General features: G+C 42.5%; 1 protein-coding gene across 12 annotated transcripts in view; it reads right to left on the bottom strand.

The window, feature by feature from the left end:
* The window catches only part of LOC120726862 (adhesion G protein-coupled receptor L2-like), an 89,157-nt gene that overhangs the window by 50,382 nt on the left and 11,677 nt on the right, over positions 1–27,098 (bottom strand). For 11 of the 12 annotated variants that reach the window (XM_040020851.1, XM_040020899.1, XM_040020879.1 and 8 more), the window contains exons 2-3: positions 17,888–18,103; positions 2,013–2,226 (exon numbers count right to left, since the gene is read on the bottom strand). In XM_040020851.1, the coding sequence (XP_039876785.1) occupies positions 2,013–2,226; positions 17,888–17,963 (290 nt within the window). In that variant the 5' untranslated portion in view covers positions 17,964–18,103. Of the gene's footprint in view, positions 1–2,012; positions 2,227–17,887; positions 18,104–18,725; positions 18,846–27,098 lie in introns of those variants that run through there. The other variant, XM_040020859.1, reaches the window with a different exon arrangement.

The following is a 27,098-nucleotide window of genomic DNA, read 5'->3' as shown; positions in this document are numbered from 1 at the left end:
GTACCTTCAAGTAAAGGATATAAATACTAATGAACCCACTGTGGCATTTATTCAGCTTTAAGTTTTAGTCCTAGAGCTCTGGAGAACAGCAGATGTGTTGTTGCTAAGCATCCTGACAGTCTTCCTCTGTTTTAAACTGCAGCTGAAATCACTGCATGCAATCTTTATTGCACCGAGCACAATCTAATGAAAGTCCTTGAAGTCTTGCTTGCTTTCTATGAAAACGCTGCACCTTTGATCTGGTAAAAGTTTTATTCGGGCATTTTGTAACAGGTCACGGAATGGGCGGCCGTTGAAATAAGGTAAGCAAAACAGGCGTATTTTTGCATTTGTGCTGGTGGCCAACTGAGATACGGAGGGAGAAGAGCAGACAGAGAGAAAGGTCAGACATACCATCCATTTACAGTACATCTCTGAGGGGATGATCACCTGAATATTAAAGTGACCTACAAACCTGAGGTTCCATCAGTTCCTTCATGCATCTTTCATCCAAACACTTTTTTGCGTGAACAACAAAACATTTCACTTGACAAAACACTTTGATGTAGATGCTGAAAATCAAGCCATTTGATTCCTGTTAGTTGGTTTTTTGTTGTTGTGGAAAAACAGGCGGTTGATGAATACTTTCTATCGCAATTTCCAAACCGGCAAAAACTGCCACTCTGTGCAGCAGGCTCCCCACTGTTTCTGTCTCCCCAATCTTGTTTAATATGTTTGTTTATGTCCGTGGAGCTATTGCCTTTTGTTAATCTTGATGATTCTGGCAGGGCAGTCTGTGTCAATGTTGTCTTACTTGTTCTTGTTCTGGTTTCCTGCAGACTGAAGGAGGGCTGATCAGTGTCTGCCAAAGCTTTGTGACTGCTTTAACATCCCCAGTTATCACATCAACTTTAATTACGGTCAGGAGCCCATTTCCTCTGATCTGAATCATTAGAATAATTCTGGTTAAGGGCTTGTGGTGCAGACTCTTCTCAAAGCCTTCACTCGCACACTGCCTCCAGGGAATCTTCAATTGAGATAAGTTTGAAGTGTAGCTTCGGCGAGTGAGAGTCTGACTTGTCAACAGATGTGGCGCACAGTGTGGCAGGTTGCAGTCAAACCGAGGGGCATGGACACCGTCAGCAGCATGTTACTATGTGAGCGTACTGAGGCGGTGCTGTAAATTTAGAAAGACAGAATAAGATTGCTGGATTTGATCTATCCCTCATGGGAGTAAATACAGAAGAGAGCGAAGCAGGGAAAAATCCCAGAGGTCTGAGATGGTGGGCGATGATGCTCAGAAGCTAGCGCACGGAGGGGGCAGGTTAAAGACAGAGCAGTGCATTAGAAGATGAACTGTGCTGGTTACTATTTATGAATAGTTCATCCAGTGCCCTTTAAAAACACACACTCCTCTAGGGGTAAGCAGCAGTGGAGCTAAAGTGTTGCTGTGATGTCATTTGACAGAGAGGCAGTATCCTGTGAGAGGGTAACCAGGATAAAAGGGATGATGATGGGCATTGCTCACTACCTGAGGCAAAGCCACTTCAATGCACTACAAGTGTTTGAACAAAGCAAGCCCAATGTTCCAGATAGGGAATTAAGAGGGTGTTCATGTGACTCGCAGTTCTCTGAGCTACGCTGATTATGACTCAAACAGAGGCAACAACGCGCAGCTGGTTTGAAGAGCTCTGCAGCACGGATGTCAATTCCTGCCTGTCAAGAATTAATGTGCGCCCCAGTTTTCGAAAATTTCAAATGCCACCTACATAATCTCGTCAATGGACGAACAAATTACATTTAACAAGGGGTGAGATGTCGATTAATTGTCCGGTATGTAGGTGGCTGCACGAGTGGGGCGATAATTTTAACAGTTCTTTTGTGCGAGGGAATGTCTGGCGCGGAGAGAAGGGGGAACGGAAAAAAAAAAACCAAAAAAACGAGAGCCTTACTTTTAGTCCTCAGCTCCTGGTTGTGTTTGTGAAATAAGATCCGCCCTTTCATGACAGAGTTTTGTCTTTTTTTTTTTTTACCTTTGTGATATAATCTTGTAGGCGTCGGGGAGGTAGCACTGGACGTTCTCCATCTGGAACGGGTCAGCATCGCAGATCTTGTCGTCAGTCCGGCCGTAGTTGGCCGTCTCGATCATAATGACATCACTCCCCGGGCAGCGGAGATCAATTGCATATCCTTCACATGAGAGCTCCCTCCGGACCAGCCCGAAAGGCAAGGCCGCTCGGCTGAACCCTGACAGAGGGCGAGACGCACGGAGACAGAGAAGAAGCACATTAAATCAGGGGGAAAAAAAGAACGAGTTAAAAGGATCACTGCTCTTGATACAATAAGACCACACATCATGCAGTAAAAATCCGCTGGCGCAAAATAAATAGGCAACAGCAGTCCAATGTTTACCACAGTTTTAAACAGAAGGGCCATTACACGCGATATAGGACCGGGGAAAGACGAAACAATTCATGTCTCCATCGCTTTGTGGTCTAAGCCTTTTGGCTAAGACATCAAATTTTGAATCACTGGAGACCAATGGTAACCTCATAAATTCTTGAGCAAATACAAAGGCCACAGTGCATCCGGAAGGTCTCCACCTATAGAGAACAACCACCGCAGAGCCAAACTGAACTGGACAGAGAATAGTTTGTTTTACGGTCGTTAGAGACCTCCACCCCAGCATTTGTTTCTTTTGCTTTTCTTGCTCTGTAAAGAAAAGAAGAAGAAGAAGAAGAAGAAGAAGAAGGGGGGAAAAAGGGCAAAAATCCCAGCAGAAAGGAGTGTAATATAATCCATTTTACAGTGCCGGCAATCGAACAGGGGACAGTCTGGAGTCCACACAGGAGGAAAAATCTATAGATGGAGCGCAGCCAAATAGCTCTGCTTTAAGGGGAATATTAACTATTTCATTCAAATCTCTGCCTCCTTTCAGCAAATTACACTGGGACAGGTTATTTCTCAGCATTTCGTTTTCTAACTTTTTTTTTCTTCCCCTAAGTAATAAACTGCCGCATCACGAATAGAGTGGAGCCACAGATATGATTTACAAAGAGAGAGGGAACAAAACTGGAGAAATCAAAAGAAAAAGATCCATTATGTGGGGTTAAAATGATCCGAACTACAAAAAAAAAAAAAAAACGAAAGAAAGAGAAAGGAAGAAAAAAAAAAAAAACATAACTGTCTGCAATTTTGAGAAAACAATTAGGTAAAATCTAAGCAGAACATGGAAATGTGTTCCATTTAAGAAGTGCAAGCAGAGCGCTGCATGAACTGCCAATAATCGCCGTTGTTTGCAGCAATGGTGGGCCCCTGAGGGGGCAGCTACCATTTGTATTTTCTGCACTGCTCTCTCCTAATTAGCCCTCCTTTCAGCCTGTTACCTTTTTCCATGCTCCCATTGGCTTCTGAGCATTGTCATGTACTAACACTTACCACCCCGGGTTCACATTGCCCCCTCACTCTAATTATCCTCACACTTTTGACAGTCAGGGTCTGATGCAATTAGCATTGTCTGAACCGCTCAAAGCTGAAGTGATTCGGGCTTGAAATTCCTACCCTTAAACCCCAACACACACGTCTGCTAGCCATTCCAGCCCGCTGTGCCTGGCCCCGGTTATAATGATATTCTATGTCACTCTGTACATGTCACACCAGCAAACAGACAAAAAAAAAAATAACATCTGTGAAACACACACTGTTGAGAATATAATGTTAAAGTCATTGTGCATTAGGAAAAACTCCTGCACACACTAGAAGCGGTAGCAGGACAGCAAAATATGAAACTAATGGTATAAATTCTCTGGCATTCGGCCACTAGACATTTCATTATAATACCATGATCTATCTAATGGCCAGTAGATTCTGCTTAGCTGGACTGTTTATCACCTCATTAGGAGACGTCATTGTAGCCGAGCCATAAGTGGAGGGCTGCGGGGTCACTCCATCTTTCCCAATAACTACTACAATTACCCAAACCTTTCAGAAAACCTGTCCAGAATGGCGGATGATAAAACACAGAGAGAAGTCGTCGGCTTTGCTGCAAAGACTAATGATCGGCCCGCCTGCCATTCCTCATGGAAGGAGTGACGGGTTTATCACGGCAGCTAGAGAGGACAGACAGAAAGAATGCATTTCATTGGGTTTTAAAATTCTAAGCAGGGAGACGAGTCTTTCGGCTGAAACACCCTCGTGGACACACACACGCACGCACACGCCATCTGCCTTTTGTAACCTCCTTTCTCTGGTTGTCCACTGACTACTCTGCCTATCTATCAGACCGCTATGGCATGATAGCATGCTGTTGTCAACAGAAGCCTAACGATTGATTAGGCCTGTGCCTCGGCGGCATCCTCCTCCCTCGCTTGTATAGATTTCTCTGGTTATAGGCTAACAGTACATCAATTAGGGGGAGTATCTAGACCGTACTGGCGGCCTAAAGAACAAATTGCTTCTTTTCCAAACTGTAGATAGTCTCGGCCTCATTAATGACCGTCTTGTCAACTTGTAATTGGGCAAGTAATGACAAATCTGTCTAAAAAAGTTAAAATACATATAATGGTTTTTATTTTTTATTTTTTTTGGTACTGTAGGAAGAAGAACAGAGCCGAATTCAAAGTAAAATATTTTCGGTCGACTTAATTGGGTTTCGCTTAAGATCTTAGGATTTAAACACGGCTATGAAGGAAAAACCTTGTGGCAATAAGAGGTTTCTGGGTGTCGGTATCCTTTCGTGTTGATTTTCTCGGTTTAAACAACTTTTGCGAGATTCTGGAGAGGAGGGGGAAGACTGTTTGTGTGCACAAATGTCAATGTCTTAGGGAGGCATGAAAAGCTTTTCATCTCGCGTTCTGTGCTTTGTTTGACTGTTCAACTTTGCAGCAGTTGAAGATTGCGACAGAAGGGCACCAGCTGCAGGAAAAAGAAAAAAGAAAAAAAAAAAAAAACGGTGTAGAGAAAACTGCAGGAAAAATCCATAACACAAACACTGCAGAGAACAGACTGCTCCAAATGTATCCGTACCTCAGATTAACTTGAAATGGCAAAATTATTGAGAGAGTTGAATTATGTTTAGCCATGGTAACCACTTTGACTTGGCTATAATTGGCTGTGATCTCTATTCCTGGCCTTGTTGACATGAAGTCTTATCATGCATTCTGGTCAGTGAGTGACTGCGAGAGGAAAGTAGCTTTTCAGATTCCTCCCCCTGACCTGCCTGCTAAGCTGTCTATTGAGCTCAAGAGAGCAAAGCAAGGGCTGGGACTGCTTCTCAATATGTTGCATTCTGGGTGTTTTTTTTTCTCCTCCTTCTTCTTCTTTGGCTTCTCCAGTTGACAGCCTATAATTCACTGGTGACAATCCCCCTCATAATACATATTTTGTTTTCTATCAACACCCTTGAAATTGGAAGTGGCACTGTGGCTCAGATGGGTGCATCTAAAACCATCCACAGAGTTACACTCCGTGGCTCTTAAAACCCTGGAGATGAAGCGAAAAGATAATGGAGGTTTGGTGTCGAGGTATCGCCATTTGGCGACTGCACGCGGCAGACCGTAACACACATGTTCGGGGTGATCTTTGCTGCTCTGAGCGTTCCCTCTCAAGAGTGCTGTCGTGACCAACCTTTAACCCTTCAAAGGCCACAGCATCAGGACAGAGAGAGAGAGAGAAAAAAAGTTAAGGAATGCCCGACCGGAAAAAAAAAAAAAAAAAAAAACGTGGGCCACTTTGGGAGGGTAGACAGAGCGGCGAGGGCTGGCACAGACAGAGAGCAAAGGCGTTGGCTGACGCTTGTCATCCTCCATTAAGGATCCTTTGATTGGCCTTTGTGGTCCGGGAAACGGCAAACAGCTGCATGCAAATGGCCCTGTTTCCCCGAGGCTGGCCCCCATTGTTCTGGGCTTCGGTTTGACAGGGACGCTTTCTCCACAGCATAAAGGAGGGTGTAGCCTTTAGTCAAATAAGAGTGCCCCCACAGAGGTCACAGCAGGAGTACTTCAGGATTGTTTGTCTTTTCATATTGTTTCATTCCCCATACTACTGGTAGCCGACATCTCTGGAAGAAAGAGCAAATCTCGGAGTCAAGCTTTTGCTCCAACGGTGGGAGATGCATCCATAATCCAATATCCGAGTGGTCACAGAGCAGGTTTTGCTCTAGTGGAGTAAAGATATTCACTGGGAAGGGGGAGAGAAAATAATAAAGTCTCATTTGAATTCTTAATATTTTGCCTCTTTTTTTCCCCAGCTTCTTTGTTCTTTACTGAAGTATTTCTAATCTGCTCAGGGGAACTTTCTGATTGCTGGCCAAGGAGAGGGAAAAAAATAGCTCATAAAAAAAATAATAAAAAAATCAAGAGACCACTGCGGTAATTCTTTCATGTATTAATTAAAACACAAGTACCCTTTGCTGTCTATGCACATGCCTCTCAACTAACAAACTCAAAAGTTGGGTCTAATTCAACTTGCACGGTCCAAAGGCAGCAGGCAAAGTCTTTTTTTTATTTCCCCATCCCTCAATTTGTGAGGCATCCGGCGATGCTGCCTAAAATGTTCCCAAATGCAGAACATGACCACCCATCAGATGTGAGAGACAAGCCGGGAGCGAGGTGGGAGATGAGAAAGGAGATTTGGGATTTACAAAGTAACACCTGCTTTTCAAATACAGACAACACCCCGAGAACTCTTCGCTGCGCCACCAGCAGATCATATTTCATTCCAACTGTCAAAACGCGCTGAAACACCGGGAAATCAACGTGGACATATGGCACCGTTTCCCATGACACTTAAGTCCCAGCTCTGGTCCACCTTTGCTGGGAAGTGTTTCTAAAGACAGTGTCAGACAAGACCACAAACCACGCCCGCCTTTCCCAGACAACTGCTATCAGACACTCTTGATTCCGATATAAGAATTTTAAAATAGAAACTGGCAATATAGGACCGAGTCCATTTGTGGTTAGATGAAGCGCTCTGAGTCATATCCCTTTTCTCTTTGGTGGTACACGCATTCAGCACTCCCCCTTCAAAAATCCCCACTTTTTTTTTTTCTTTTTTGCATTCTTGCTCGTTGCCTTTTCTCTGATTCATCTCTTAAATTTATTTCTTATATTGAGGTGAAGAAAGAGATCGGGAGGAGGAAGTGGGGGAAGAAAAAAAATCACGTGCTCCATGTTGGTGCATGTCTCGTTGAGGGGGTTTAAGGAGAAGGATTTGTCATTTTGCTGAGGCTAAGCGTGACAGACACCGCTGCTGCCTCTTAACTCCTCAGGTGGATCCATTTAGAGTGCGCTAGATCCATATCACACCTGATGCAGCCATGTAATATTTCCTCTGTAACGGGAGCAGCAAAACCATAAATAGAAAAAAGTAGGGTTTTTTTTTTTCCTCGCCTCAGTCTTAATTCTCATTAAAAATAAATAAATAACGAAAACATCGTGAAATGCAGACGCTCCGTGTAAAGGTGATGACACCATCGCACTTTTAACATGGAGCAAGACCCCGCTTATGTTTAAAAATGACCTGGCACAAACCAGGGAAGCCAGCCACAGAACAAAATGTATATTAAATTTAGCTGCGCAAGAACTTTTCAAGATTTTCCCAGGGTACCCAACCTCTCACCCTTTTGTGTGTGTGTGAGTGTGTGGGAGAGACACTTGCTGGCAGGATCTGGCTTTTGCAGCTTTTGGCCCAACAAGATCCCACAGCAAATAAAACAGAAAACCTCAAAGCTTCTTCTTCATGGAGAAAACACTTACAGTGCATTTACAGTCCCATGCAAAGGATGAAGTCTAAACAATGCAATGTAGGTCCATGCACTCCAAAATACTTCCTTAATATCTTGGCTTCCCATCTTTACCAACTAAAACTTGAACAAAATTAAATAAATAGATTTTTCGTGCTCTTTTCAAAACTAACAAAATCTGTCAACATGCTCACAAAGGACCACTGAATAAAACAATCCTATTTTTAAATCCATATATAACATGTGGAAATGACACATTGTGGCTTTTAAAGACAGTTACTGATGTTTATCAATGCCAGAAAGCTGTTTCTGCTACATATTGTATAAAATAATAATATAATTCTTCATTTGCTTTTTTTTCCTGATATCATCCTGCTTGTTAAAACTGACTGTAACATGTAGAGACTAACATGGTCACGCCATCATTTTAACCATTTGCCTGTCCTGGTCTGTCAAAATCATTTGAATTGAATAGAGAGCTGCAGACAACCAGTCATCTGGCTCAAAGCCTCTTCCCCCTCTGTGAATTCAAGGAATCTAAACACAAAACTGGTCCAACTGACCAACCGTGTACACATCTGCAGGCTTTGGTAAGAACAATTTATACACACTCTCAAGTTAACCATTACTTTATATGCAAAACAAAGCAGAAACAGAGACACATAATGTACTACTAAACTTCTCTATGTGGGGAAACCCCTGGATTAAGTCTATTTTATGGCACTGCATTTGTGTTAGTTTGCATTGGTATTTGTCTGCACAGAAGGCTGCGTAACCCATGCAAACATGCTTGTCTGCAGTCCTCCATAAATCAAACAGCATGCAACTGGCCCTGAAACAGGAGCGAGGGAGCAACAGGAGAGTTCACAATAACTGATTTGTGTTGATGAGGATATGAAGGCTTCTCTGTTTATAAGCACTGGCATTTTTTTTTTTGCTGCTGTTAGCCTCTGTTAGCTGCTGTTAGCCAGCATTAGTGAAACTGTCTTGAAGTGGATCTAACATTTTACTCTGATGTTTACCGAATAAACTGTTATGTGACATAAGAATATAATCAAACTGTTTATCAGGGGGAAAGAACATCCCTAACTGGATTTTTAGCTTATAGCTCCTGTTGTCGTTTAGCTGGCTCATTGTCAGCGGAGATGGGTGGGAGGTTTGCATGTCTAATCTGCTGACAATAAGAAATAGTGACAATATCAGGAAAAAATAAGCCTGTTTAGGATTTTTAGTTCTTTGGTAAAGGGAAGTCCTTCTCTGATGGTAAAACATAGGTATGATCCTAAATAGTTTCTGAAGCTTCAGGCACAAGTTTAAATGTCCCTCTACAGCACAAAAACACCTAGGACTTCTTTTCTCTGACTTTGGCCTGCTGCGTATGTGGTCGGTCTCAAGACACATGAGTAAAGCGTCATCAGTCAGAAGGGAGACGTCCTTCCTGGCCACAGTATTCAAATATGGTGGGTAAACATGGCACCTTCCACAGACCAACGCTTGCTCCCATGAATTTTTAATAGATTAATTACAAGTTTGTAATTAATACTTATATTTTTAAGTACGGTATCCTTTTTTTCTGTTAAATAACCTCAAAAAAATTAACTGACTGTACCTTTAAGGATGTAACTTCTGGCAAAAACAAAATACTTGAAATACACAGCCTACTTTATTTTGATGTTGCAGAAATCACTCTCTGGGATTACAAAACTCTCAGAAAATGTTTCAGTTTTGCCACAAGTGATGCGAGTCGACATGGTGGATTATTTTTGCCTCTTCAGAACAGCCGGCTCAGCTGCAGAAGACTGCAGATGAAGAATTTCCCTCATGGGGCAAGAACTGAAGAAGAAAAAAAAAAAAATCAGAAAGTGGAGGCTATAATGACTCTGTCTTAATTTGCCTCAGAAAATCAGGGTTCGCTCCTCAGTCGATTGGTAGGATGAACCCTGACCCCGTGGGCACACATCAAAGACAAGCAGCTCGGGAAGAGGGGGGCATCATTACATTACTAATAATCCGCTAAATGCAAAGAGGGTCAGCGTGTAATGCACGTCATGACAGGGAATTTTCAGCTGGAGAGATGGAACTAAATGGAATGTCTTGTTTTATTTGGTCCATGGATACATCAGTCAGATTAAAGGAAAGCATAATTCGACACCTTGTATTGTCTACTGAGAAAACAAGGCTTTTCTTAGAAATTACAAATAACTGTCACGAAGGCTAAACATTTTAGAAAAAGATGCTCGACTTGGAAGATAGAAAAAAAAATCCTATATGCCCCTGGGAGAGTGCCACTTTGACAGAATTAGTTCATTGCTTGTTCAATATCTAACATATTGTTGCATCTCTTCAGGGGAGTTGATGAAACACAAAGAAAGAGAGGTGACTTAAAGCAAGTCTCCCTGGTGCAGCGAGGGAATAGTTTCACAGGTTTGATCTGCCCTGAGTGATGCTTAACTCCCCCTTAAAGCCCATATTTTACCCCTGCACTTAAACCCCAGCTGGATTTTCCACTCAAGAAAATGTCTCGGAGTAAGTCAGGTGCCCCCCTGAGGGTGGGGATCGAGGGGGGGGAAGCAGGGGAAGAGAAAATGAAGGAGGATGTGGGATTGTCTCCATCTCATGCTTGTGTCTCTGTTTTTGTTTGCTGTGGCAGAATCTCCCCATTTCTCCCTCCTAATCAACCCCTACTTCCTTCACTCAGCCCTGCCTGTACCGAGCACAGCCCAGGAGGCTTACTCTGGACGTCACATTGACACGGTGTCAGAAAAGGCTGCAACTGGAACACGGATGACACGAATAATGAGTCAGAGAGTACAAGAATGACAAGGAACAGAGATCAGGGCCTTGAGACGATAATGAAGCGACAATTCTGATAAGAGACGCGGAATTACTCTTCACGCGGACTCCCAGCCTGCAGTAGTCTTTAACACATTCGCACTTCTATCACTTCTGTTTGTAACAAGTCCATTTTGGTATTTTCGTATGTCTGAAAAAACCCACTTGTGGCGAAGTGGATGGAGTGGTAACTCAGGCTGCGTTTATGCAGATGAGGTGGTGCAGAGCAATTTTAGTACTCGTTTTGGCATGAAATTGTGTTTCTCTGTTTCATCCCAGCACAATATTCTTTTGAGGCTTTTGTTGGTGCATGAGAAAAATATTTTTTTTTGAAAAACCCTTTCATGCATCTTTTATTTTGACATGCGTTTTTCATTTAGTGCAGAGTCAGTGCACACTAACATACAGTTTTTAACGCAATTAAAGCTCAGTCTGTGCTGGGTTAGATTAATGGGGGATTTCTTTTTAAATCAGTAATGTCTTCAGCATGCATCCTGAGATCCATTGAACAGTGTTCATCTTGCTAGAGCTCCTACTCTATTTGATATTTTGCACGAGGGCTGGATTGGCACATCAAGTCATCATAATTCAAAAGATGTGTTGGTCACACCCATGTGTGCTTGCAAAATAAAAGCGGTAATATAAATACCGTTGACAGACCAGTACCAGAAAATTTCTGAACATGGGAGAACTCCCACTCGCGGGGTGGTCCAGAATGAAGCGGGCGATACTACTACCTATATGCCAAAAAATGTGACACTGAAGGCAAATGACCACTTTCTTTTTAATGCTGTCGTTGTTGTTTAGTGTAAGCATCACTGAGCCTCAGCAGCCACTCCACAGCATTCATCATGTGGATACTGCACATCAAATGAGGCAATAGCAAAGAATTTCAAGCTACCAGACACAAGCAGCTTCTTTTGTTTTCTACTGATTTGGGATCAGCACGCTCCTAAACTCTTTTGAAGTTTCTGTTCAGAAATGTGTGCCACCGAGGGGAGTGTGTCTCTCACATTAGAATTCTTAACCCGCCAAGCATGTAATAGCAGAACGCTAGCATTTTATGGGCAACGATGCCTTCCTTGTTAGTATTTCTTGTTTTCACTTCAGTTTTGACATAATATTGATCACCATCTGCAAGGGTCACTGGACGAAAGCGGCAAAGCTAGCAATTTTTAAACTAGCTTATCTGCTGGCATGTGAAGTGCTGGCTCTGCATCTATTAGGGTATTTGGTTGTATAATGCTCTGGCTTGAGGTCTTTTTGCTTTATTGAGTTCTATCAAAAAATTGTTACTTTGACACAAAAAAGAAATGTTTTCTGAGTATTTTCTTCAGTGCCTTTGAGCAGTAACCTCTTTATTGGCAGCCATTACTCCTGATAAAAGATTTCTGGGCGTCGTGGATCTATATATACGTACTGTACTGGGCAACAGAGAAAGCTTTTGTGGCCTTTGAAGCCTTTCAGATTTACCGGGAAAGTCAATGAAAAAAAAAAGAACACATTCCTTAGCAATAGCCCCCTGCTATCACTGCAACACTGACCACTTTGATTGACTTGAGCGTGATGACCTTGCCCGTTCCCTTCCACCGGCATACCACTGAATGCGAGTGGAAAACAGGAGCACTGATAAGAGATGCACAGATTGCTGTGGGGGGGTGGGGGTGGCGGGAGGCTTGATGACAGACAGTTTCCTGCACCTCATCTTCGATGAGGGCATTGTGCCTTGCACATTCAATAGGGATATACACTACAAGGAGGAGGTCAATACTGATAGAGCAAGGCAAACAAAAATGTTCTTTGTGCTTAGCTGTTTCTCTGACTTTTTTTTTGCAGTGTACTTATTCAATTTCCTGCACGGCAGGAGAGGGCTTCCTTATCTTAGACTGTTTATACCTGCAAATCGGCTGGTGGCCTTTTGTTTGCAGGTGACCCACCCTGAGGTGACATTTAATTCCTAGACAAAAGAAAATGTGCGGTCGTGCTCTATGGCACAGACCCTCAGCCTGAGGAGATTACTAATACAGTGAATGCAACAGAGAAGCATTCATGGCCTGTAGTGAGAGTAAGACTGCAGGCGCCGAGAGACAGAAACCCCAACACACATCAAACACATTGATTCACATCATATATGACCATTAGCGATGCAAAATTAATTAAATAAGACCAGTGGCAGCGAACCCACTTCCAGGTCATATTTAAATATAAGTCGGCAAAGGCAGCAAAACGCACAACTGAACCACGAAAAGCTCGTTTTTACCGAATCCTTTGTAATTTCTTTTATTGATTGCCATCCCTTCCCCGCTGTCAACATTAGTTTTAACACCACCATTTACTGTGTAAAGCGGCAGTAACAAAAATGTGAGACCTGAGCTGTTGTGACATTTCTGATAAGGAGCGACAAAGACAGGTAGAGACAAATGCATCATTTTTGAGCAATTTTCACACAGGGTAATTATAATTGTAGCCTCCCTCCCTTTGTCGCTCTCTAACAACAACAACCAGGTTTTTGTTCAAATGGCCTTGTTCTGTACATGCACCGCGCGTTGCCATCATCAAGCTGTCCTTAACAAATTAGTGCCCAAAATGTATGCTGTAGTAACAGGGGGGAAAAAAAACGCCTGGAGTGGCAGTGTAAAAAAAAAGAAAAAAAAAAAAGAAAAAGTTGCAGGTATTCATAGCAGCAACCTGCTTTTGTTGCTTTTGCACAGTCTCCCTTTGGTGTTTAATGCTATATAGCTGCTTTTGTTTTTGCATGTTTGTTTAGCTTTTTGTTCAAATAAATTAGTCCTGACGTGCCTTCCAGCTATTCAGAAGTGTTGGGAACACTAAAATCCGACAGGTTCTTGTTGTCTCCGTAAATAATTTTGTCTCAGATCCAAAACACCTTCTCACATACAAAGAAAGAAAGAAAGAAAGGGGGGGGGGGGGGGGGAACTCGGCTGCTTTCCTATAGTGTAGATTTTATTTGAAACCCTTCTGCTTCCTTTCAAGATTAAATGCATTACTTTGTTATGACAGCTGAACCCTCCTGTGAAGCAGCGACTTACACTGAGCAAATCCAAAAGTTTAGAATCGGAGGAAAAGTACTTTGTGGTTGTAAGTCGGGCTCATCTATTATTTGAATTAGCCTGCCCGGAGGAAAGAATACGAAAAAAGAAAGAAGAAAGAATACACGTGAAGACAGTACTTAAGAAAGGACAATGTCATGTGGGCATCTGGTCCGCTGTTTATACAACTTGTTACCATAAGGGGTGTGAAGTGAACAGCTCTGAGACGCTATTGAAATTTAAGGCCCGCTTAACATTTGAAATTAAACTGTCATAAAAGCGCAGCTCTCGGCCTCATAAAGTAGGTGTTTGTTCGTCGGCCTGACTTTTACAATCACGTCTAAACACACAGTGGAGGAAAGGAGGGTCTCGCGCTCAAAAAAAAAAAAAAAACGCACTCAGGAAATCGCTGTTGCAATAAATCTAGGATGACCCCATCGAGGGCGATATTGTATTTCATTTCCTCTGAGCGAAATCCTGATCCCGAAGATTCATGCGACTCTGGCTCATTTCAATTTCGCGTTCTCCTATGATTTAAAACTTTCCAGGTCCTCAGTTATTATTAAAACAGTATATTGTAATGCTGTGTCGTGCAGAAATATGTCCGCGGCGCGGAAAAGCGAAACGCCGCGTGCACCAGAGATTGTGGCAAAAATGCAGAAAGAATTGTATTAGCAAATGAGAGGGAGCGACTGAGAAATGGGACGATTTATTTGTGTCAGCGTGCCTCTCAATACGAAGCAAAGTCCATTCAATTCAAATGATGAACCCCTGCCTTATTTTTTGAAATGCTTCCAGCTGGCCAAAAATTTCCATGCAAGCCTGATATATCAGATTTTTTTTCCCTTCCTCTGTGCTTGTTCTCACCACACAGATTGACCAGTCATCTGTGAATCTCCCATGGTTTAGCTGATAATTCATGATCGCCCTACCATGGACCCGCAGCATTCAATATGAATTATAAAATGGCAAGCCAAGCATATCAATGGATGACAGACTGGATGTGTATGGCCCCGGGCCAGAGAGGAGTTGCAGCACAATAGCTTCCCCCTTTCAGTCAACCCCAGGACTGCAAATACCAGTGTGGCACGAAGGAGGGTCTTCCATCAGCACAATGTATGGCGCTGCTTGAGACAAATGTTGAGCTGAGACGTAACATTAACCTTTACAACCTTTTCGGGGGAGAAACGCAGGCATGCTGGTGTGTTCGACTAAGTAATATTTTACAGTTTTAAAAAAAAAAAAACTCTCTTAGTGAGAAGCAAACAGCGAGTGATCCTGAGCAGCGGGGGCTGAAAACCAAAAAGCATAACGTTGCAAAAAACTTTTTTGTTTTTGGGCGGGGAGGGCGACTCCAGTGCACCATTTAGCAGTTTCCTTACAAACGACTCTCGAGTCCGCCGACTTGATTATTCAACGCGCTGCATATTAATGCCTCTCGTTCGCACATTCGTCATGCTGGAACAATTTCTAGGACCTAAACAAACACTGCCTCTTTGCTCTGATCCTCCGTCTCTGCAGATACGGCACAGTTATCAAACATAAACTACTTAATCTTTTTACATTCCTCTTTTGTGCAATATTTTGATACGAAGGCTGCGCTGTCTGCTCTCCTTTGGTATTCAAACACAACAGCCAACGGAAAGTGTTGACACTGACTACATGACATAATCCCTCCTTACATCTGTCTCTCTTTACTTTAAAGACTTAGATAACTGCTCTCATTCAGGCACAGCAGGCGTGTACCTGTGCACTCGCCCCACCTTCGTGGCTGCTCACTTTGAATCCGGGCGTCTTCTTTCATATCTGCAATCTAGGCGGTTTGAAACATCTGAAACGAACGTGATACCTGCATGCCCCAGTTTACTCCAGCAGACGCGTCATTTTATAGATCTGTTTTATAATCGTGGAAGAAATGCAGGGCGAATTAGGCAAAGTGTGGCGTTTGAAACATTGACACTAGTTCGGTCACAGCTTAGAGAAGTTTTTCTTATTAGTGTTGGAGTAAACAACTGCCTTCACCTACACACACAAACACATAAGAGATTCACAGGAAGTGACGTGTGGATAAAAGCCAGCATCGCTACCTTCACGTCTGCCTCTTCACCTCATCGTCTATGGGAGGTAAGAGCCAATATTTAGCCTTGTTTTAGTTTTTTGGTTCTGGTAACTCTGTGTTTGCTGTGTGGGTGGTGAATCAGTGGTTCCTATTGCTTTTTATCAGCATTCTTTTTGGCCTCTTTTATTAGAGCAGTTAACATTTAACCCTATAACCCCGATCACCATCATCTGTGTTTTTTTTAACCCTAATGCCCTCATATGTTTTTGTTTAAGATAAACAAAATGCGAGCAATAAATAGCACAAAAAGGCAGGTGCAGCAAAAATGATGCAAATGAAAACTCATAAATGCAAACTGATATGTCAGCAGGTTCAATAAACAGTCCTTTTTTAGAAAAAAAATAGCATTTCCTGGTAATTATTTCATAGTTCATAGGCTTTTTACAGGGTTAAATTACAGGCAGCTAAACAATAAGCTGAAACATGCAATAAAACTTGATAAAGCTGTGCAGAGCTGCAGATTCAGGAAACAACTCCCTAGTCCCCCCCCCCACACACACACACACTGTCATTTTATACATTACTATAATAAAGAAATATGCTGTATATAACTCTAAGTGAATGCCACTTTAAAAAAATAATGCTGTCAATTCCATTTGATTCTGCACGAGTCTGCCCGAAACCGAGCTCAACTGGTGTTTTTTCTTCCCCGCTGGCTGAGAAAGTCAATACCAGTAGAGTGAAAAAAATCACCCTCTTTTCAGGTATGTCATCGAGCATTTCAAAGCAAGGGGAATGTTTTGGGTGAAAATCATAACCTGATTATAGCCTCTCCTGGCGAGGGACAGGAGGTAATTATCAAGTGGAGTTTTGCTTGCAGGAACTCTCAGGGAAACGCAGATCATAAGCCCTGGGATGCAAAACCCTCCGGGCTGCATTGGCTGAAGGTGACTGGCATGTGGATAGAATCAGATATTGTTTTCAGATGAACCTACACACACACGCACGCACGCACACACACATTCCTTTATTGACGGATGGGCAAATATGCATTCTTAGGCCTGAGAGCCCTCACATCAACTGAAACCCAAAACCCGCACTTTCTGCATACCAAAGCAGTATTCCTCTTTAAGAAATTCAACAGGACTATTCAGCTCAGTTTCTAAGCCAGGCCAAATCAGAGGGCTATTCTTCAAGTACCTCCGTAAGACTCTCTTCCATATTATCTAAAATTGCTAATCTACAAAGAAAAAAAAAAGACTGAAGAGGTAGCCTGCTCTATACTAGACTGCACTGCTACCTTTGTTAATATAAAATAAAAAACTGTACGCTACAACCAGGAATAACATAAAAGTGTAGGGTGTATCTATCACAGAACAAAACAGCAAGAGAGAGAGGGAGAAAAATGAAAGATCCAAATTCAAAAGGAAGCCCCAAAATAATGTGCTTCAGCATCTATGTGTAATCAATGCTTGGCACACGAGCATGCGATTTTGGCTTACTTTGTCTCCCGTTACAATGGGACTGAAACAGGGAAAAAATATAATGATCATCATTAAGCAGACATACCAACATCAGTGGTTTTGATGGGCATGGAACTGATGGGAGTGTTTTGTGACAATACTTGTAATTACAGCCAAATGTACTAATCAAAAGTGAGGGAAGTAACCAAAAAAAATGTCACTGCAGACAATTAAAAACACTGACACATTCCTTCCCAATTCCTCGCTCTGGCACAGAATCAAGTGCCCCGCTTTTGATGGTTCCAAGTACACAGGCTGCTCAGAACAATCTGATTAAGGTGCAAATAAAAAATGCATCAATCCTCTGCGGCTGCAGTGCCTCAAAGTACACTCAAATAATCTGTTACACAGCTCATCCGGCAGAAAAGGTGTCGTTATGAGGCTTTGGGGGAAGGACACACCATTTGAGTTACTGTGGAAGTGAAGAAATGTGTCAGTCAAAGTGTCCGTGCGCTGCCAAGAATATTCAATGAGTTCCATACGAGGTGTTTGAAACACCTTTTTCAAACTTCAAGGGTAAAACCACTGAAGAAAAACTCAGCAACCTTGCTACATAACAGCTCTCCACTTCTCTAGTGTGGCGACAACAATGTGTGCTAATAAATTCAACACATTCATAAGCTGAATAATAAGTGGCTTCTTGAAAGGTTGACTAGCAGCACATTAACGCTACTTTCTGCCGTGCAACTCCATGGTAACTCACCTTGTGAACAGTGAAAGCAAAAGAGAAGGAGCAGGAGGCAGTGAAACACCGGACACCTCCGCAGTGCAGAAGCCATTGTGTTGCTGTATGCAAACGATCCAGGAGCCTGATGGCTAATAGTGCTGGTTCGGCGAGTTGCGGAGGGAGAGCTGAAGGCTGAAGCGACGTCAACGATCAGTAGTTCTTGGAGAAGCCTCGCCAGTCATTTTTTTTCATCTGGAAAAAAAAGGGGGAGAAAAAAGAGAGGAAGACTGCATAAAAATGGAAGAAGTTGGTGAGATCTATGAGATCATTAGCGCTTCGCTGGTTTAATTGGCGTAATTTCTACAATCTGCATCCTACACCAGTTCATGTGTGAGTTGCTTGTTAAACGCAGTCAAGCAAATATCCAAACACCACAGGAGGAAAAAAAAGAGAAGATCCTGACTGCTGTTTGATTGAGTAAACAGAGCATTTCTCTGATTTCAAGTTTCACAGAAATATTCAAACTTTGTTCTCAAAACGATTTCGAGAGCAGCGGCATGAAAGCGCGTAGCGCGCCTGATGCTCTGCGCTTATTTAGCACGCGGCGGCATGTGACGACTAAATGTTTACACTGCCTCATTCTCCCACTCGTCCCCGTTCCACCTTCCCCATTTACTCCCAGGATCCCCGCGGGAGAAAGCTTGTCACTCCGGCAACACGCTCGCAAAGGACGCCATTAGAGACACAGCTGCTTTGAGAGCTACTTTTGTCTCCTTCCTTATCGAGGGGTTGCAAAAACAGGCCTTTGTCTGCAAAAGCAGCAAAAGGTTAGAGCCTGAGACAGACTAACACGGCAGACAGATAAGCTGCTTACCAAAGTCAAACACCGAGGATGGGTGAGTTGTGTCATATGTGAAATTACGCACATACACACACACAAAAACTCATATAGACTCATTCATGCACAACTCCACAAATGTACAGCAAAGGACGTGGATACGCACACAGGAACTTCCACACACCTACACAAGCATGCAGGAAGATCTTGTTTATTTCTTGGCGGTTGCCATCTAAGCATCTCCCCACGACATATCACACATATCCACACAAACTTTGCAGCCGTCGCTATGCAAAGGAGAGCGAATGCTTCCTGCTTCTCAACGCCGCTCCTTCAGAGCCACCCGTCAACCGCCCTGATTATTTTATAATGAACCTAAATTTGAGCAGCAGAGCAGTCAGCTCTGATCGCTCTCTGGGCCTCACTAATGCGCCTGGATATTTTTGGCAACACAAAAACCCACAAAACATGGAAAGCTTCCACATTAGCATACTGAGCAATAATTTAAGCCACTATTAGATTCGTTCTATACGTGTCCAAAACCTGGTGGAGGGATAACAGTTTAACAATAAAAAGCCTCCACCTAGCCTGTTGGAGCTGGAGCGTATTTATTTTAATTTGAGGTCACCCTGGCCGAGCAGTTGTGCTGCAGAGTGTGCACCAAGGAAACTCGCACACACACTCACTCGGCTAGCTTATAATTTATCAGTTAAAGTTGGGTGGCTTCGTGGGATTGTGGTTTTATTTGTCTTCCAGTTGTTTACCTGCCAATGGCGCCAAACCAGATCAGATAAGCGCACAGTGGAGGGGACTCGCTCTCCTCCATGGGAGAGCTCACACCACGTCTACTCAGGCTTCTCATAATCTCGGATCTTCCACCAGCTCCAATACCGGGCAGAGCACGTGACGTCTTCCACAGCAGTTTATCATCCACAAATATGAGTCCTGGGGGCCACAGAGTAACCATAATGGTGGCTGACAGGAGGAGATTGGAAACTGTTGGGGGGTGGAAAGGAGGGGCACCCCCCTGCCCCTGTGGCCCGCTGGGCCTGCTGAGCCACTCGGCCCCTCCAGACACCAGGGGGCGAGAGCCCGCCAGGCCTCGCGGCTGAACGCTCGCCCTCACCACCCTGGGGTTCTTTCTCCCGATCAGCCGTCGCCCTGCTGAGTAACATGTCTCCTTTCTCCCTTAAGCTGATGCAGGACACAGCCATGCTCATCTTCCTAAAAACACAGTTTTGTTTGGTGGGATTTCTGCACTGAATCGGTCCGGACTTGAGATAAAGGGATTAGGCGATTAACACTGAGATGCTTTACACAAGCGCTGACAGACGTATCATAATTTCACATCAGGGGATGCGGCGGGGAAGAGGGGGTTGACGTTTGTCTAAGGGGGAGGGTGGGGGGCTAAGATGATCTCGAGCAGAAAATGATTTTAAGAGGTAAGTGAGGCATCGTTAACCCCTCGGAGATCGTGCCGAGGAATTATGTACACCCACCCCCCACCTCGCAGCCGGGGAATTGAGGTTACTTGTTACTCGGCCAGTGATTTCTGCATAATGATAATCATGCTCCACAGAGGCCGATATGTTAAAAAAAAGGAACACAGTTATGACTAACTGTCACCACCTACACTACATCTAATGAGCTCAAATCTATAATATACACCAGGAGACAAATGACACAAAAGTTATTAATTTTCATCTGCGTTTTTAAGCTCCTCTTCCTACAAAAATACAAGGAAATCTATTCCCTGAGGTTTTTTCCCCCCCTCTCTCCCTCCCCGTCCTCTATTAACAGTATATCTTTCTGGAAACGAGACAAAAAACTTCACCAATGAAATGAAAAATGCTATGCAAACATTCACGACATCTGTTTTTCTTTTGTCTCTTACACACACACAGTGTGGAGACCCAGGGAGAGAAATCTATCATCAGTTAGGATAATGGAGAAAATCACAGTCCACAGCAAATTTTTCACATCAGCCTGATAGAAATAATAAGCAAGCATTGAAAAAAGGATGGCGAGCAATTAAAACATAATTAAAATAAATGGATGGAAGGAGACAGCCCACATGTCTTCACATGAAATACTAGGCTGTGTGTAACAGCCAGCTGAATGAATGTGAGGCTCCTTTGACAAAGCTTGTATCTGCTTCACTCAAGCTGGAGAGGCGTCCAGTGAAAGAGAGTAGGAGAAGAGGGGGAGTTTGGGAGTTTCTAAGCCGGGAGGGACTAAATAGATGGGAGAGGGAAGAGGAGAGGAGGAGAAGAATGGAAGGGGGAGAAAGAAAGGGGCGGTGGGGTCACCGAGGAGGATTGACAGGCTGTGAGTATGGCCTGACCTCCTGGGTTTGCCTCCAAGTTTTCTCCACAGGCTTAGCGAAGACAAAAATAAAGCCCAGGAATGTTAATTTATTTTCAATTGTCAACGCCGAGAAGAGAGATAAAGAGCGCATACATACATATCAAGTACGAGCGGAACAAAACTAATGCGCAACTCCAAGTGTAAGCTCAAAACCTACAAGTGAAATAGAGCCGCGGCCCTGTAGAGCTGGATCTTGCCAACACAATGATCCGTCTTCCACTCTTTGAATAACTACTAATTTGAAGAACTTTCTGGCCCGCCCCTTTGCCCTACATTCAGGACAAAAAAAGAGAAAGGAAAAAAAAAGAAAAAGACACACATGTGAGAGGAGAATTTGAAACATCAGAAAATTGTTGATGAGCTAGAAGTGGAAGATGCGAACTACAGGAACTAAGAAAACAGAGCCTCCAGACACTCGTTTTTTTTTCTGTCCTCGGTGCGCCCTGATGTTCCCAAGGAACTCTTTTGTCATGACAGTCCTGTCAGGGCTGCGCTTTCAACCCCTGCAGCGACATGATGTCATTTCCTTGGCTCCACCAGTGATGTAGGGAAGTTGCCGTCAACTGCCAGAAATAGAGACGCGGTGACACCGGGCGCAGTCTGCAGAGCGTGCTTTATCAACACTGCTGATAAGATAAAGCACTGTTAGGATTAACAGGCAGTAAACAGGGGGGTTTACAGCCTCACACAAGGAAACAATTAAAGACACATATCTCAAATAGAGCCGAATCTTCCTTTTTTTGTCTTCAGCTGCCGTTCTGTAAGCAGAACAAGAACTTACAGTTTCCAGCTTTACAAATGTTTGTTCTTTTAGGTGTTTTCGGTGAATGCTGTTCGGGGAGTCGGACGTAGAAAAGCGTAAGAGCAGTTTAAGTACTTAAATATGCTTACGTATATTAGTAAACATGGAGCCGCAGCAATAAATAGTAGCAAAATATTCAGATGATCTCTTAATCGTTAAAGCGCTGGTTCCAGATGTGGCTCAAATGTTGACGTTTGCGGGTTTTCGTAATCTTGTTTTGGCTAAACAGATAAGATTTTTGATGATTCGCCCAGACGTAACAGCAAATTTTTTGAGTTATTTTTTTTATCTCTAAAAGCGGGGGAAAGGAAACAATAGAGCGGTAGGTTGCTTTGCTTCGTGACGCACGGATGTTGGGAAGTTTGCTTGAATGTTTTGGCAAATGAGTGTGTTTTCACACGCTAATTTTTTGTGAAAATATGTCTTTGCATGAGTTCCCATTAGGCTGCACGTGCTACTTATTCCCTCATAATTACAACAGGCTCAGTGCCCATAAATAATTCATATGTCAACAGGTAATTTTTTTTTAAAGATGGTTTGCAGATGACGAGGTCAAAAACGTTCCTGTAACATGTAAACATGCAAAGCTGCAATTGAAGGCAGCGCCACTTTATGTCTTGTTTTCTTTTTGGGATAAATGGCTCCAGATTAAAAAGAGACCTTTGTGGATAGCATGCTTTTAAGTAGAAATGGTCTTTGGTGCAGCTCAAAAAGTGCAAACACACACATATACACAAACACACAAAAAGAAAACCTGAAAGGTGCAAAGCTTCACTATTTTATTGAGAGAGCACAACAGTTGGTGTGTTCAGCGGCTCTTGGCCAAAAGATTGAGCCAGTAGATAAGATAGAGTGCCAGCGGGCAAATGGACATGGTGAAACAGAGAGGGGTGAGCAAAGAAGCTTAGTAAAGTGAAGAGAACAAAGAAGACCCGGGCTGAACAACCAGGTTAGTGTCAAGCAAAATGAAGAGAGGATGGTGTGTAGCTTTCAAAAAGAGCCGTGCGGGGGAGCAGACACTTGGATAAAGGGTAAAAAGTGGAATCTTCTGTTGACGCCGGTAGTTGAAATCACCTGTCAACAAATAATGACAGCTGCCTAAAATAATTACCATCCCCGGTCTGCTTTGTCTGTCAACGATCAAATTAACACCTAACAATTATTTTTACCACAGCTTATGAAATGTCACCGATAAAAAAAAAAAAGCTTCCAGTTGAGTCTAACGGTAACCATATTGAAACAAGCAAAAAAAAAAGGCAGTGAGTGATGTGAAGCTGTACACACAAAGAAGAGTGAGGACTTCCAAATGTCCTGAGTAGATTTAAGATTAGTTCTGTGTTTCTAAAGCGAACAAACAATATCTCAATCGAACAATTTCACTGGGTTTTGATGAATTTCTTTGGAGTATCAAAAGAAAAATAGGCTGCGAGTAACAGGAGTAACAGAAAATGATGTTTTGCTCCAGTCTGCATGTATATTGCATTGTTTGTTTGGGTCTTCGGGGGACTGTGTGTTTCCACACTGTAATTCTTTAGGAAAATGTGGCTTTGAAAGATTCATTTGAGACAGCGAGCGCTTCTCTTGCTTCTTTCTTCTTAATTAATCTTCATGTTTGAGAAGCTACAGCAGTGCATGTTCAGCATTCTGCTTGATAACCGATTTAAACAACTAATACATTATCAAAATTGTTGGGAGATTCATTTTCTGCCAAGAAAACGGCTTTAATGAGCCATCGCTTCAGCACTGGCTTTATCATCACTGCTGTGATGCTCCCCGATTCCCCCAGTTGACCCCGGATCTGTAAAAGCTACATCATACCACACGTATTTGAAGAGATCAAAGAAAAACAGAGGGAGACAATGACCGAGTTGTCAGTTTTATTCACTGATATCTGGCTACAGGCTACTACTGAGCGCCGTAGCTGTTCCTGCTTGGCACCAAAATGAATAGGCTGACCTCAGAGCAGTTGGTTGAGCAGTAGGGTCACTGGAGAGGAGCAGAGAGCAGCTTGACACTGACACGAAAAAGAGCGGTTTCTCCTTTCAATCAGTCTCTTCATAAATTTACTGAAGGCCTCACTTCTCACCTCCTCCACGCATAATGCTAGCACTCCGCCCCCCAACCCGTTCGCTCTTTATCCACACACAAACACACCCACACACCTCGTACAGCATTAAAGCTGCATTTGTTATGAGGGAAAATGCGATTGGCCTGGCAATATCACCCCCCACCTCTCCACCCTTCAACCTAACCTTACTACACACGAGCAGCGCATTCACAACAGATTCATTCACTTTCAGCACGTTTCCACTGGGTGATATGTTGATGTTCACACCTTTTCGGAGGGGGGTGGGGGTTGCGCACTGACTCGATGTTAAATTTTTACACACTGTAGCTCCATTCAGACTGCATTAGGTTTTAGTAGGATGTTAACCGCTAACACACAACATCTGTGACATTAATGAACAACATGCAGGCGAGGAGTGACGGCGCAATCAGCCTCCAGCTTTGCAAAACTTCATTCATGTGTTGCCATCAAATCGAAATAATCCAGCATTAATTTCCACCTCTGACAACAACTTGTTTAAACAACGAGAAAGGAGAAGAAATCCTACATGTGGCCCAAAGTGATCTCAGCTTTGGGGTCTGGGCCAGAACAGCCCGAGGGGAGAGGCACGCTATTTTGCAAACTATCTGAGGGTTGTCATTTCGGATATAGGCCCGGCTTAAGGTGTTATCAAGAGTTTATTTCTACTCGCCACTGGTAGGTCAAACCACTAAAAGCCACACAAGTTACTGACACGGCAAGGACCACATGCTCCGTTTTAAACGGCATTTAAGTGAACATTTAATCCGTGAGATATTTTAATATAAGAAAAAGAAGCTGCGATTTTAACAGTATGTCTCAGTGTTTTTACATGATAAATGTGTAAAGAGACAAAAAGTTCTGGTAGCCTTGCTATTATAAATGGAGGGCAGCTTAGTGCCCAGCATTTATATGTAATATTTTAACTGTGGATCCACTAAAGTAAAACTAGAAAAACTGGCTTTTTTCTGTCATTTCATTGTTTATTACTACTTTGGCATAGTATGAATGGGAATACTGTGGAGTCTTTATCAACAGGAAAAACTGCAAAACCTCAAAACCTATGCACTCCTCACATTTTCCAAAGCTTTCCAGTGGGCCAGATTTGAATCTTTCCCAGGCTGATTCTGGCCCCTGAACCTTATAGTTGACACCCCAGTAGTAGATGTTACAGTAAAAGAAGCTTTAAAAAAATTCTCTGGCACTGATATGTTTTTTTATTAAGTGAGATGGCACATGTAGGCACATTTAGATATTTAAATACATCTAATGAGTAACATGTTCCTTTACGGCAAATTACTGGTTATAACGCCATCACTACTTGTTTGGCCAAGCAAAGATAATATAGATTCAGATATAAGCATTTCTATATCAATTTTTATATATATTATTAAAAAATTTTAATAATAGTATGTTGCTATTGATCAAACGTATGCTTCTGTCTGGTCTTTGATGCCGATCAGTTTTGGCACCTTTTTAAGAGAGAGAATATTTAGAGTAAAATAAAAGAGCAGAGTTCTCAATATTTTTTTTCCTAGCCTCTACTAGTACATCCTGTCTCGCTAGACTACCGATCAGAGAGCAAGGGTGTAGCCTGACAAGTAAAAGTCAGGGCAAAGGTATTCTCTTCATCTCACTCGGATTTTCTCAGCTGGACTGTCAAAAAGAAAGGAATCATTTTTTGCGTTTAAATCAAAGGAAAGACTATAAAAGGGAAAGGGTTTTGACTTTTTTTTAAATGAAAGGAATCATGATTATTGATTATATGTCTACTTTGTCATCTGGCACAGTCGCATTAGTTCATTATTTAGTTTAATTATTACTGAATAAAAAGTTAACTTTGGATTAAACCTCATTTAACATTGATTAAAGTTTCCTCTAATCTGCCAGTGGTGCAGTCCCTCCCTCGCTGTGTTTCACCCACAGAGCTGCTACAATAATGTTCCTCACAGAGCCGGATCTTATTTTTAACACAAGGACATGACACTGTACATCACTCAAACAGGCTGTTATGTCTCTCCTGACATCTTGGTTTACACTTCATGCTCGCTGCATTTTCATACAGATTTTAGAAGCTATTTAAAGTTATATGGATTCTCTCAACTGGGAACAATTTAATGCAGTTCCTGCTTTGCCACAACGAGATCTTCATGGCTCACTACACATACTGTGATGTATCTATCCTTGCGGCCTCATCGCGATCCATGTTTGTCCAATTTAAAGTGCATTTAAAGGGCTTTTTTTGGTCAAAAATTCAGTCTGTTTTGCATAATGTGTGTTTGTTCAGCACATGGTGTGTTTCCCCGCTGTGGGATGTCTGTGAGGTCTCTATTAGATCAGGGTCGTAGAAGTCAGTGACATTCACGGATACGCATTGATTTTTTGAGATCATCTTGGAGTTTTTGTTTGTTTGTGTGCTCATGATAGGCAGATTTTTAATCACAAATCAGTTTAAAATCAGGAAATCCATATGTCACAGTCACAAAAAGCTGCTGGTGTTTTCGCTACTCGTGTTTGAAAACTGGTTCTTTTTCTTTTCTTTAATGCTCGTGTTAAAAATGCAAAATAAAAAATGAAATAATTATTGGTTTCATTGCCAGGACAGAAAAAAATATCAACTTTCTGTGATTCACTCCAGAAGCAAATTCTCTAAAGCGCCTTATTCAATGTAATAACTGAGCTGGGATATATATATATATATATATATGTTAAACATTTCTAAGAAACAAGAAGTATTTTGCTCCTTTTGGTTATTGTTTACAGTTTTAAAAGTGACCTTTGAACTCAACTGTGTCTACATTAAAAACTCACTCAAAACCTTTTTTATTCTCAAAGGCTTGCACTTAATAACTAGTGTGTGTGTGTGTGTGTGTGTGTGTGTGTGTGTGTGTGTGTGTGTGTGTGTGTGTGTGTAGTGTGTATGGTAACTTGTATTTCTTTATTTATTCTTTATTTCTTTATAAAGTCTTTTTTGTTGTTTCTTATTACCTTAAGGCACAGTAGAGCCATTCAGGTTTTTATTTTCTTATCTTTTATGTTAAGCGTAACATATTGAAGTGTACTGTGTGAATAAAATTGCCATTTCATTTGCAGATATTGTGAAGCCTTCCTACTCCTATTCCAACAAACACCTACACAATTGCTGTTTTCTGAA

Source organism: Simochromis diagramma, unplaced genomic scaffold (genome assembly GCF_900408965.1).
Source record: "Simochromis diagramma unplaced genomic scaffold, fSimDia1.1 OVJJ01000205.1, whole genome shotgun sequence".
Lineage (NCBI taxonomy): Eukaryota > Metazoa > Chordata > Actinopteri > Cichliformes > Cichlidae > Simochromis > Simochromis diagramma.
Note: the sequence above shows the minus strand (reverse complement) of the source record. Positions and strands in the feature narration are given on the sequence as shown.